The 12,500-nt window shown below is 38.0% G+C and overlaps 1 protein-coding gene across 2 annotated transcripts in view; it reads right to left on the reverse strand.

The window, feature by feature from the left end:
- LOC138000844 (liprin-beta-1-like) overlaps positions 1-12,500 on the reverse strand; it is a 39,715-nt gene that overhangs the window by 11,462 nt on the left and 15,753 nt on the right. For both annotated transcript variants that reach the window (XM_068847510.1, XM_068847509.1), the window contains exons 9-13: positions 10,694-10,864; positions 9,255-9,295; positions 8,428-8,519; positions 4,980-5,078; positions 3,658-3,865 (exon numbers count right to left, since the gene is read on the reverse strand). In XM_068847510.1, coding sequence (XP_068703611.1) covers positions 3,658-3,865; positions 4,980-5,078; positions 8,428-8,519; positions 9,255-9,295; positions 10,694-10,864 — 611 coding nt within the window. The remainder of the gene's footprint in view (positions 1-3,657; positions 3,866-4,979; positions 5,079-8,427; positions 8,520-9,254; positions 9,296-10,693; positions 10,865-12,500) is intronic.

Here is a 12,500-nt window from a genome sequence, read left to right on the forward strand (position 1 = left end):
ACAGTCAAAATCGACACCAAAAGAGAAAGGCGCCGTTTGTTCCACCATAAGCCAGAGCCCCTACGAATACCACCGTTTTGTGTCGAGCAGTTTAGAATCAAACTCCAAAAGATATACGCAGTTCTAGAAGAAGAGAATGACGGAAATGTCAATGAAACTACCATCAAAGATCTCAATGGCAACATCGTCAAACCTCTGGTAGCTACAGCTAAAGAATTCAAAACCCGTTGCAAAAGAGCCAAGAAATTATCCGAAGAAACCCTTATAAGATCTGATGGAGAAATGAAAGAAACTCAAACCACCCACGTCAGCATGAGAAAAGGTTGAAGCAGCAGAACTGGTTCTTAGTCAACTATGGTTTGCTGAGAAATGCTACACAAGCTCAACAAAGCTAGCCTCAGGCTTAGCCTGAAACTAAAGAACTGAGACCAAGGTTATGTACAACAAGTTCGCTGGGGTCGTGGACAAACCAACCACCATTGACAGTAACGAAATCAAAGAAGTCGATCATAACATCTATCTCGGTCGATGCATTTCCATGGATTCCGCCTTGAAGGAACAAGAGATCAAACGTCCTATCACCCTTGGAGTCCAAGCTTTCGGCAGGGCAAGTGCGATCTTCAGAAACAAAGACATTCCAATCATTCTTAAACGTCAGGTTTATGACCAGTGCATTTTACCAACAGTTACCTCTGGATCAGAAACCTAGAATCTTATGAAACAACAAACCTTGAAACTCAGAACTATACAGAGAGCCCATGAAAGAATCACGATAAACATCACGTGGAGAGACCGTAAAACAGCTCAATGGATCCGAAAAAAACAAAGTATGAGATATCATTGAAACGATAAGTAAACTCAAATGGAATTGGGCTGGTCGTACAGCTGGAAGAACATATAACCGTTGGACAACACGCATTACGTTCTGGACGCCCCGGGGACATACAAGGAACCGAGGAAGACCAAGGACAAGACGGAACGACGACTTGGATAGTTTTGTAGAACACTGGCACCATGTTGTGCAAAACGTAGACCAGTGGAGGACAATGGGGAAGGCCCACGTCCAACGATGGACATTTAATGGCTAAAACTGAACTGAAGCTGATTATACTATCAAAAGAGCACCATTACCTAGTACATGTAGTGCACAACAAAACAGAAAAAGTTGGCGGCTGGTTTGAGAAGGAGTAGCCGTTTGTTATCACTGTCCAAATGAATTTTAATCTTAGGTTTGAAAGAATCTGTCTTTAATTACCGTAAAGACTCGCAGATAAGCCGCACCTTTTTTCCAAAAATTTGCGATCAAAATCGTAGGTGCGGCTTATCTGCGAGACCATTTGGGAAAGGGGCTGTAAATTTTGGTGTTCAGTCTTCCATCGTCCGATATTATGCCTGGTTACACAGCTTCGCACAGTGCATGCAAGAAAACAACAAATTTACGCGCAAAATTATATGGAAAAACTGCCTTGCATGGAGAAATACCTGTGAACAAATATCAGAATAATATCAATCATATGTCATACGTGGTGGACATGATGTTTATTCTACTAAAGAGCTAAAATTACGGGTTAGACTTTAAAGTATTTTTCGATCCATTGTTGGCGACTTTGCCTTGGATGAAGACAGAACACTTCATGGTCTCGACTTTGGATTTCTTTCGAGTTTTTTTTCATGAAAAACTTTTTTTCCAAAATTTGAGTTGCTAAACTCGGGGTGCGGCTTATCTGCGAGTCTTTACGGTACTTCAGTTTAGGGAAAAAGTATGCGACTTCTCTGAGTGAAGTAGCCAGCACTTTTTCATCAGCTATCGGTGCTTCTTGAAACCACTTCAAACCCTTTCCATTTTCTGAAGTTTTGAACCACACAAATAATATATACACTATATTAAGTCTCCAGCTCTACTGATTGGGGAGACAGGAAATCAAATTAACTCAAAGCGAAACAAATCAAAAAATAACCTCAAGGAAGGTGTACAAATGCCCCCTTCTCTCACTCACAAAATGCAACATTCTTCAAGGGAAAGCACACATGATCTTACTGTAATTCAACATGATTGTTCTTGGTTGTGGGGAAGGTGAGCCTTCTAAAGGAAATAGGTTGTTACAGATATGGACAAGGAAGTTAATTTGTTCAGGATTGTTTTCCAGTACTAAAAATTTCGTCATTTTTGGCTTTGATTTGTCCTTTTAACTTATGCTATATCTATTTTGCCATTGTATAATCTGGAATGACATTCAGTTTCAGAATGACAAATTATGAAATGGATTTATCACTCATGATCACATGTAGTAAAAACTTGTTAAGTAGATAATGTTTTAAGGACGGTGCTTACTATTGTTATTGCACATATGTTCTGCGCATCACGAGATACCGGTACTCAAATTTCGTAACTGTGGTGCTTATCAATACAAGGATGTATTGGTATCCAAAAGGAAAATTGGGGGTAACCACACATTTTTCTGAGGCAATTAAGCTTCAATTTGGAAAAGAACGCCATACATTGCTTTGTATTTTAAAGGTTGTTACAAATACATTGTGTATTGTTGATTAAGTATCTTCGAAAAAGGCATGGTTACCCAATTTTCTGTTTGGATTTCAATAACACTTGTTAAGATATGCTTTCCCCGCATGTTCTGTAAACCGCACAAAAATATCTTTGAAGTAGTAGGCACTGTCGTTAACCATTCCCCAGCTGAGAGTGAGACCTACAGAATTCACTCCGTCTAACAACGTCACATGTATGAGCTTTATATCCCGATAAAACACTTCTCGTTAGCATTCGTTATCTTAAGAATACTAATATAGCATAGCTTGTTTTTCTTGTATGCTAATATTCACCTCTCACAATTTGAACCATTGTTTTGAGTCCAGAGGGACACGCTTTTTGTGGAATGCTATTTAAGCCATTCAAAAAACGCAGAGCACCTGTTTTATCGGGACTAAAAACACTTGGCTAAGCCTCGTGTTTTTAAACCCCGATAAAACACTGCTGCTCGTTTTTTAAACAATACATAAAACACAAAAAACCCTCAAAATTGAATTACAGTAGTTTCAAAAATTTGGACTAAGTAGGAAATTGAACCATGACATAACATAAACTGTCCTGTACACTGGTTGTGTATCAAGTTTTTGGTGTGATGTCAATATGTTATCGTGTCTCCAGTCCTTTTTACCCCTATTCCTTGACCATTTTACTAAACTTAATTCATTCAAGAATGCATGTCACTATATTTGAAATGCATATAGTCACAAAATGAAAAAAAGTTTAAATGACTTTTCATTATTGGTATCAAAATCCCTGAAGAACATCTTGGTAATTTATGTCCAATATAACACTAAAAAAATTCAATGCTCCTGCAAAAAACTCTCAGGATAACATTGCCAAACAGAAAAAAAAACAGAAAATAATTTTTCACAATTTCATGTCATGTAACAATAAAAGCACACCTGTCCAATAATTGAAGAACACTTACAAAAAGTGGCATGCATTTTATTGAACAAAGAAACATTTCTGCACCACTACTGTCCAGTTTTTGCACTTGATAAATATCAAAGATTATGATCCTGTAATAGAGTGAAAACTCCCCACACAGCAAAAAATGCTTTACAATACTGTTCATCCCATGGATTTGATAATGATTTTTAAGGAGTGTCTACCTGAAGGGCAAGAACAAGTTTCTTTCTATGAAGTGGGTTCTTGAAGCCCATGTCTTTTTCCAGGTGGTGAGGTGATGCTTTCAGCAGATCCTGCCCACATGTTACCACTTTTCCACATTGTGAGGAGTACTGCCCTAAGCCCAGATCAGCCAACCAGCTCAATACCATCTGCCGACTCCACTGGTTGAATGGAAGTTCTAACTGATCACTAAAAGAGACAAAAGAGAAAACAGAAAATCACTCTTTTCCTTTTTTTCCCTTATTTTCTTATTTTGCTATTATTGTTATCTATTTATGTAAATTGGTTTCCTAGTTTTTTAACTTTTCAGTTATTTGAGGAAGCCAACACCCTTTTATATATTTAATTCTGTTCAATGTAAAAAGATTTGATTGGTTCTGAGCAAACCCTATTGTTTACTACCCAATCATACTCCAGAATTCCCATGTGTAATTTGCACTGGTATTACCGGTACACTTTTTGCACTGTACGATTACACTCATTTTAAACTATCAGTATTCTCCTTTCTGGTGGACAACAAAATAAAACCTGGTCAGAATAATTAACAAATACAATGTATTCACCGCAGCTCGGTAAATATCCACAACTAGCCACCAACACCGAGGTGAATAGTAGTGAGGTAATATAGCACAAAAAGATGATTTTAACTAATTTATTGCTGCAATATTTTCGGGCACAAATTCCGCATGAATTGCTCAGAGGTCAATAGCAAAGGATAGCCGGAGTTTGAGTAGACAACCAACGTGCGTGTTCAACGCTATCCACTGTTTTAATATATACTAATATATTTTAGTATATGCTAAAACAGTGGATAGCGTTGAACGCGCGCTGATTGGCTACTCAAACTCAAAATCTTTGCAGGAATAAATGAGTTAAAATCATCTTTTTGTGCTATATTATCTCAATGATTTAGTATATACTAAAACACCTATTCACCTCAGTGTCAATGGCTATTGGTGGATAATCACCACTAACCACCTTCACTTCCATGAATAGTTGCTAAGTATTCTGACCAGGTGTTTTGCTGAGCAACTACTGTACACAACTAATGCTGGATACAAAATTAATAACAAATGCAAAGTGGTGTAGGTTCCCTATACACAGCTATCAAGCACAGGCAATATTAGTATTTTGTAACATCAAAACTACTAATTTAAACATCGTATGCAAAAGGAGCATGACTTTTTGTTCATTTTTTCTCAAATCCTGGCCCTAACTTTCACAGGCATAGGTTGCAATTTCAATAGCATTTCACCTATCCGAGAATATCCTAGACCAAGTATAGTGCAAAACAATACTTCACCCATAATCTCTGTGATTTGTTGATCTCTGCCCATGAAGAGCTTCCATTGTTGTAGGATGATCACTGGGAGTTGTGCCTAATGAACGTGTTCTCCTCAGTCTGTTAAATAAAAGTTGTAGATGAATTTATGCCTTTTGAACAAAATATAAACATAAATAAATATAAATTATAATACTCTTTGACATCAGAAAGAACTGAAACTTGTGCATTCAACATGTACAGTCGCTTTGGAAGCAAAGAAAATGGATAGGGAAAGAAACAATCTTTGAAGAAGATACGACCATGTACTTCTTGACATTGCTTCAATAAGTGCGAGTGCTACACTGTATGACTATGTGACAGGATTAAAATACATGTACTTTGCCCTTGGCTAGACTCTGAATCGAATAAAGAAGATAAGCTGTGGTCAAAAAAATAACAACACATTGTTTCCGATAAATGATACAACGTAAATGGCCCCCTAAAAGATCATGTGGTTACTAGTAGACTAGCAGTACCCGTAATCGTAGATTATAGTGCATCGCCTTGGGGCCTTAGGCTCCTGTATCGGTTCCCATAAAGCACCTTAATCCTTTTTCAACCATAGACCGAGTAATGGGGAGTTGATTTCTCACTCTAAATTGCTTGTTGATGAAATCCTGTGGTGTTTTCATTGAAATTAAACTTCTCATTCTTGCTCCATTCATTAGCAATCATCCTTTCAAACTTCAGAGAAATTGCCCAATCTGCGAATACTTTATGATTTTTTTTAAGCAACATAACGAAAGGACAACATATTACGGGCAAGTTTGGGCATTGAGTTACGCGATGACAGTTGTAAAACATTATTCTTTTCTCAAAATTCTTCTGAATTGCAAACAGGGTTCGTGCTGGACTTTGTCTATAAAATTCCAGTAGTATTCAAGGGGTTTTCAAGAACCAGAAATTGAGTTTTCAAGGAGTCTCTAAAAGAAGATTGCTACATGTATGCCATACATAGTGTTTCAATGTTTTCTTGGCTAAAAAAAGCTTACCTTGATATTTCTTACTACATCTTGCAAGTTAAGTGCACCCACGGGCATTTTAATTTTTGGTTTTAATGTTTCCCTAATAGTCAAATTTGGCCTCAATTTTTGAAATGTCTCTTCAACTTAGCATGATGGAATCTCAACAATTTTCACCCAAGCAAAAATTCAAGCAGTTTTCCAAAAAATCCCTTTTTTCAAGGGCTTTTCAAGCGCCCTTGGAGTCAAAAATTAAATTCCAGGGCTTTTCAAGGACTTCAAGGGCACGAACCCTGTGGAAAGTATCTATACTATGCAAAACGTCAGTTCTGGAGGTAATTTTGAAGTGCAAAACACGTTTTCAACCCAAGGTTTGATCATGCCATGTGGAATACTAATAATTATAACACAACAAATGAGATGCTAACCTTTATTTTACACAAAATTAATAAGCTTCACAACTGCAAATTGCTGTTTTCAATTGGCTCTAAAGAAGGTCTTTATGTAATTTTTTTTTTCCACAATTTTGACTAAAATTCCGTTTTTCACCCTGCTGCGTGGACGCCATATCGGTCTCGCTCGAAGGCAATCTTCGGCAAGTCAGAGAATGATGTCACTTCAACCAATTCCAATAAAAACTGGCCCGTGATTGGCTAAATGCCATTGATATCTAATTACTGACAAAGGTATTGTGTCCATTGGCAATGCCTTCGCTTTTTCCCGAATGATTCATTGGCATGCTGGATTCAAAATGACACAAAACTTGAATGCTCAGCATGCTGGATGCTATTGTGATGTTTCAACATGCCGCAGATTTGGAACTGACCGACAACCTCTTTTCGGGATTTTGTATGCTTGGCACATGCACAGGCTGACCACCAACACACAAAAGACCCTACCACTCAATTAGGAAGCGTCTCCTTTGTCAATGCAAAAACTAAACCCAAAAAGATTGAAGAAAATAAAAAGGAATCAAAATTGGCATCGAGACTGACATGTTGATCATTTCCAAGTTCACTTCAACTTCTTTTTCACAGCAAGTTAAAGTGTGAAGTGCTGTACAGTGCAGTAATACTTGTGAATCATCAAAATAAGCTTTTTCAGTTTTTAAATGTAAAAAATATAAAAATGTCGGTACCCAGAGGGCAATTAAAAACTTAAAAGTGGGACATTTCGTTCAGATCCACCAAACTTAGTCAGCCACAATGCAAATTTGAATGTTAAGAAGGGTTATGTAATGGCCTCAAGGGAGCTAAGATGGTGTCATAGATGCTAGCTCCCTCGAGACCATGGGGGTTGGCACCTGAATGACAGACCAACAAGATGTTATTGCATTTCAAAGACGCCATATGCATTGCCATGCCTTTTTTTCAATCGGAAGTGTCGGGCTGCATGTGTAGTCACTTTAAGTAAAGCTATGATCCTCGCAGTTAAGGATGCAACTTTAACAATTCCGTAAAGAAGCCTTAAAAATTCAGGACTTCAATGGGGTTTGAACACGTGACCTCGCGATACTAGTGCGATGCTCTAACCAACTGAGCTATGAAGCCACTGATGTTGGGAGCTGGTCATTTGTGGGTTCTAAGTTTCCTGCGAGGAATGAATCAATGAACGAAATGATACCGTAAAATTCCGGTTATTAGCCCTGGGCTTATACAACTTTGGAAGGGGTTTTGGGTGGGTTTATAAACGGAGGGGCCTATATTTGAGGGGGGGGGGGGGGGAGGGAGGGGGCTTATAAGCGGGAAGAAAAAAACATTTTGAAATGAGCACTATTGATGGAAATACGTTTTTAATTTACTAATTTTAAATTAAACTTCAAAGACTCATTATAAATTGAATGCATTTCAATTTTAGGGACAACATCAAAACTTATACAACGGGAATGTAACCGAAATGCAACAGACCGGAAGCATAGAGTTCATCTTCACTGCCATTGTTAAACATTTTAATGTCTAGTTAATGCGGTGAGGCTTCCAGCACTTAATTCTCTCAGTTAATTTGACACAATCTTTCCTAATTTTGTGTTTGAAGTAGTACAGGTTCTGCAAGAGTACTTAATTAACTCAAAGAAAACAAGGAAAACTAGAGGGGGGCTAATAATATCCAGGGGGGGGGGGGGTGGGGGAAGGGGTTTATAACTGGGTGATTTTTCTGTTTCCAAGTAGATGGGCCTATAACCAGGGGGACTGATAACCGGAATTTTACGGTATATGAAATGACTCATATACTGAACTGCTGATATGAAATTATGTAAAGCTATGATCCTCGCGCGGTGAGTGGCTTCATAGCTCAGTTGGTTAGAGCGTAGCACCGGTATCACGAGGTCATAGGTTCAAACCCCGTTGAAATCCTTCAGGCTTCTCTACAAAATTGTTAAAATTGTGTCCATACCCATGGAATTCCTTAATTTAAGTGAACATAATATCCAGAATAATCCTTTCCATTTGTTTTTTATTGCTTACTTTGTAAATGCTTTTCCAAATTTACTTGAATTCTTTTTCTTTTCATATTCAGATTTTGCTGGTGGAGTATTTTCTTTATCACTGGGACTGTCCTGTAGTCAGTCAATATAAAAAACATAAAAACTAATGTAGGAAATGGATCCATGGAAGATGCATGGAAGTAAAGATGGTGACCCTGAGCTTGGGGAGAGATTTTGTGTGTGGAAGATGCAAGAAGCAAGCTGATGGATTAAAGGAACCGGTGGAGGAGTTGTGGGAAGAGGTGGAAACGGTGAGGGGTTTCTGTTATTTGGGGGATAGGGTGAATGCAGGTGGTGGTTGCGAGGCAGCTGTGACAGCAAGAGCAAGAATTGGATGGGCGAAGTTCAGGGAATGCGGGGAGTTGCTGAACACAAAAAGGTTCTCGCTGAAGGTGAAAAGAATGGTTTATTGGAGTTGTGTAAGAGTGACGATGTTATATGAGAGTGAGATATGGTGTCTGAGGGAAAATGAGATAGCAATTTTGAGAAGGACTGAGAGAGCAATGGTGAGAGCAATGTGTGGTGCATTTGGCAGATATCTGATACCTGGAGGAAGGCCATAGTCAAGTCTGTTTTTGCAGCAGATGTTGACTTAATGAAGTGTGTAGACATTCACCTTCAGTTACTAGAAATGATGGGATGGAAAACATCAACAACTTAGGGGATCTCATGAATCAATGGAACACATAGAATTGACAATCTTCCCTTACAAGATTGACCAGAAGGAAGCAATACTGGGGAATATTGGTCCCTGGATAATACAACTCTTAGCATGATCCTACAATCAGCAAGTAACAAATTAAATACCTTTATTTCTGGACTTTTATTCTCATCACGTTCTGTTCCAGCTGTGAAATAAAAATGTTTAGTTAATGTAATAAGCCGATAGCTGCACATTGGTGTAATGCATAAATAATAATAGTTTCTAAAACCGAAGTTCTTAGAAGTGGTAGTAGCAAACAGTTGTAAGCAAGCACTGTAGTAGACACATACTGTTTGCAGTTTGGCAACAGTAACCACGGATCCAACTTTGAATTGTTCCCTACTTTACCGGTACTTCATACAGTTTAAGTTTTTTTGACTCTCTTGACTCCTGCCACTCTTTACCATATTCTTCTAAGTAAGATGATGCTGTGCCATGTGTGCAGGTTGTCTACATCATACAATTTAAGAGCCTGCAAGTAACACTGCTTTCGCTCGTACTTGAATTTTCTAGGTTGTGCTGATCTGAGTTACAGTTCTTCTGAAAGAATGCTCCATATTCTTGTTATTTGACATTATGAAAGAATATTGAAAGGTAACAGTCTCACATTTTCAAGGTCAAAAAATAAGGAATTAACAATACTAGTGGATCTACTAAGCTGTGCAGATAGAGCAAGTTTCAATCCAGTGTTGTAAAACCAAAACCAATTAAAGTAATTACTTTGGCCAATCAAAAAGGATGGAGACAATACAGTAATTAAAACCAATCAGAACTCTAAGTAATTAAACGTAGCCGACACAAAGCATGAGAAAATGTGTGCCTGCAAGCCACAATTGGTTTTGGTTTCACTTTTGATTGGTGAAAAAGTGGTGCGAGAACTTTAAACCTATCACTGAGTGAAGTAATGCAAAACCAAAGCAATTTGCTAATTACTTTCGACACTCAATTGAAAACTGCTCTACTGAAAGTATTGATATTATATCAAGGAAGATATCTGACACCAATTCATAGGAAAAACTCCAGTCCAGATATTCATGCCAGTGCGGTAAAGGTATTAAGGAGGTAATCATAATGCAGCATTACTGCACCATTTGAATTCTTCAGGTGCTGACCATATCTAACCAAAGTCGGGGATGCCAACCAGGTGATCTGGTGACGTAATTCGGAGGACTGGGGAGAAAACTTTTAACGCAGTATCCCACAACCGTGCGCGGCCTTGAATGTTATTCCGAATTCAACATGGCAGAGGTGAGGTTAGATCTCGGCCATTTCCACTTGAATGTTCATTCAGTTACAGGAAATGTGGGAGACACGGAATGATCTGTTGAGTTTTGGCGATGTAAATACTGCAGGAAATTTGGAAACAAAACCTAAGGCCGCACATGGTTGTGGGATACGGCATTAAAATTTTTCTTCCCAGTCCTCCAAATTATGTCACCAGATCACCTGGAAGTCTTTGCTGTTGACAATGCTTGGTAGTCATATTGGTGTGCTATATTATTTAAGTGAAAAAGTACAGATTTAGTCATGTCCATACATGTACCTATATTTGGTTCACTTGAACTTTTATTTCTTCTTAACTTTAACAGTCCTTTCCCAAATGATGAACGGATGCCATGCTTTTTCTTGATTGACGGACTAGCTGGAGGGGATTTCCTTTTAAGAGCTTGTAAACTTGGTGTTACCGGATTGCTTACAGCCTGAGAATAAGATTCTGAAAAAAAAAAGAAAAAAGCTGTAATATAATATTACAACATTTTTTCAGCCATTAAATTTGGCTATGTGGAATTAACCACCCAAGGGAGTAATTAATGTGAGAAATACATGAAAGATATTAAACATCATCATCAACTGGGAACTCGGAAAATTCCAAGCCCCAGATGGGATCCCATCCGAGATCCCATCTAGGGCTCGCATTTTTCCAAGTTCCCAGTTGATGGTGATTCTTAATATATTTCCCACATTACTCGCTTGTGTCGTTGGTTGGTTGCATCTCTGAAATGCCTTAATGTGACTGTGTGATGCAGTTAGCGAGGTGTTATCGCTGATACTGTATGCCTTAATGTGACTGCCTGATGCAGTTAAGAGTAATATATGTGACCCTGTGATGCAGTCGTAGTCTATACCCACATTTCACCCTTGCTCACCATAGGGTCTCCAGTAGTTCAGTGGTTTAATTAGAGCATTCGTACCAGATCACGAGGGGGTCGTGGGTTCAAATCCCATCTGGGGCTTGGATTTTTCCGAGTTCCCAGTTGATGATGATGCTTGATATTTTTTGTGTATATCGACATTGAAATAGACCATTTCGGCTTGTACATTTTGTTTTCTCAATAGAGATCATGTGATAATACTCAGGAGGTTTGGTCTTTTGTTTTGTTCATTAAAATGAGGGCATGCAAGCATGAATATGCCTTCATGCACTCTTTTTAATGAACAAAACAAAGGACCAAGCCTCCTGAGTATTATCACATGATCTGTATTGGGAAAACAAAATGTACAAGCCAAAAAGGGCTATTAACCATTATTATTATTTTAAGTTTTTATATTGCCATCTCAAGACTAACACACTTCTAAAGATGATAGGCATTGTTGATGATAGAGAAGGCACATTTTGGGGAATGTTAAAAATTCAAATGTTTTGGAATTTGGAATTTTGTTTTATTTGTGTGGCTTCAGTCTTGTCAAGTAACAAATGACAATCTCCAAGTGGATGATACCTTGGGTCAGAGGCCCTTTGTTTTGCCAAATGCTACATAATTTATGGTTATCCAGACATATTAAAAGTAAGGAGTCCAAATTAAACAATTTTCTCAGTAATCTCAAACTTATAAAAAACCATCTTGATACAGGAGTGTAGGGATGGCAGTCAGTGGTGAGAACCCTCGCCTCCCATCAATGTGGCCGGGTTCAATTTGCAGACTCGGTATCATATGTCGGTTCAGTTTGTTGGTTCTCTACTCTGCACTGAGAGGTTTTTCTCTAGGTACTCCGCTTTTCTCTCCTCAAAAACTAAAATTTGATTATTTTAACTTACATTAATTCATTGATTTCAGTTTACAGTGTCCTCAATAGTGCTCCAGCGCTAGAAGACTAGACACTTAAATAAAGTTCCTTTTCTTTTTTTTATGACAAAAGTTAAATTAACTTTCGTCGTAGAAAAAAGAAAAGGAACTTAATTATTTTATATTTATTATTATATGGCTTTCATATATTATATATGAAAGCCATATAATATGTGAACTGAGGAGAAACTCAAGTTAAGATTCTGATGATCCCAGTTCATTACTTTAGCAGTAACAAAGGGAAAGCCTGAAAAACTGAGGCTGAATTGTTTCTTCAACTGAATG

The sequence above is a fragment of the Montipora foliosa genome, chromosome 4, assembly GCF_036669935.1.
Source record: "Montipora foliosa isolate CH-2021 chromosome 4, ASM3666993v2, whole genome shotgun sequence".
Classification (NCBI taxonomy): Eukaryota; Metazoa; Cnidaria; class Anthozoa; order Scleractinia; family Acroporidae; genus Montipora; species Montipora foliosa.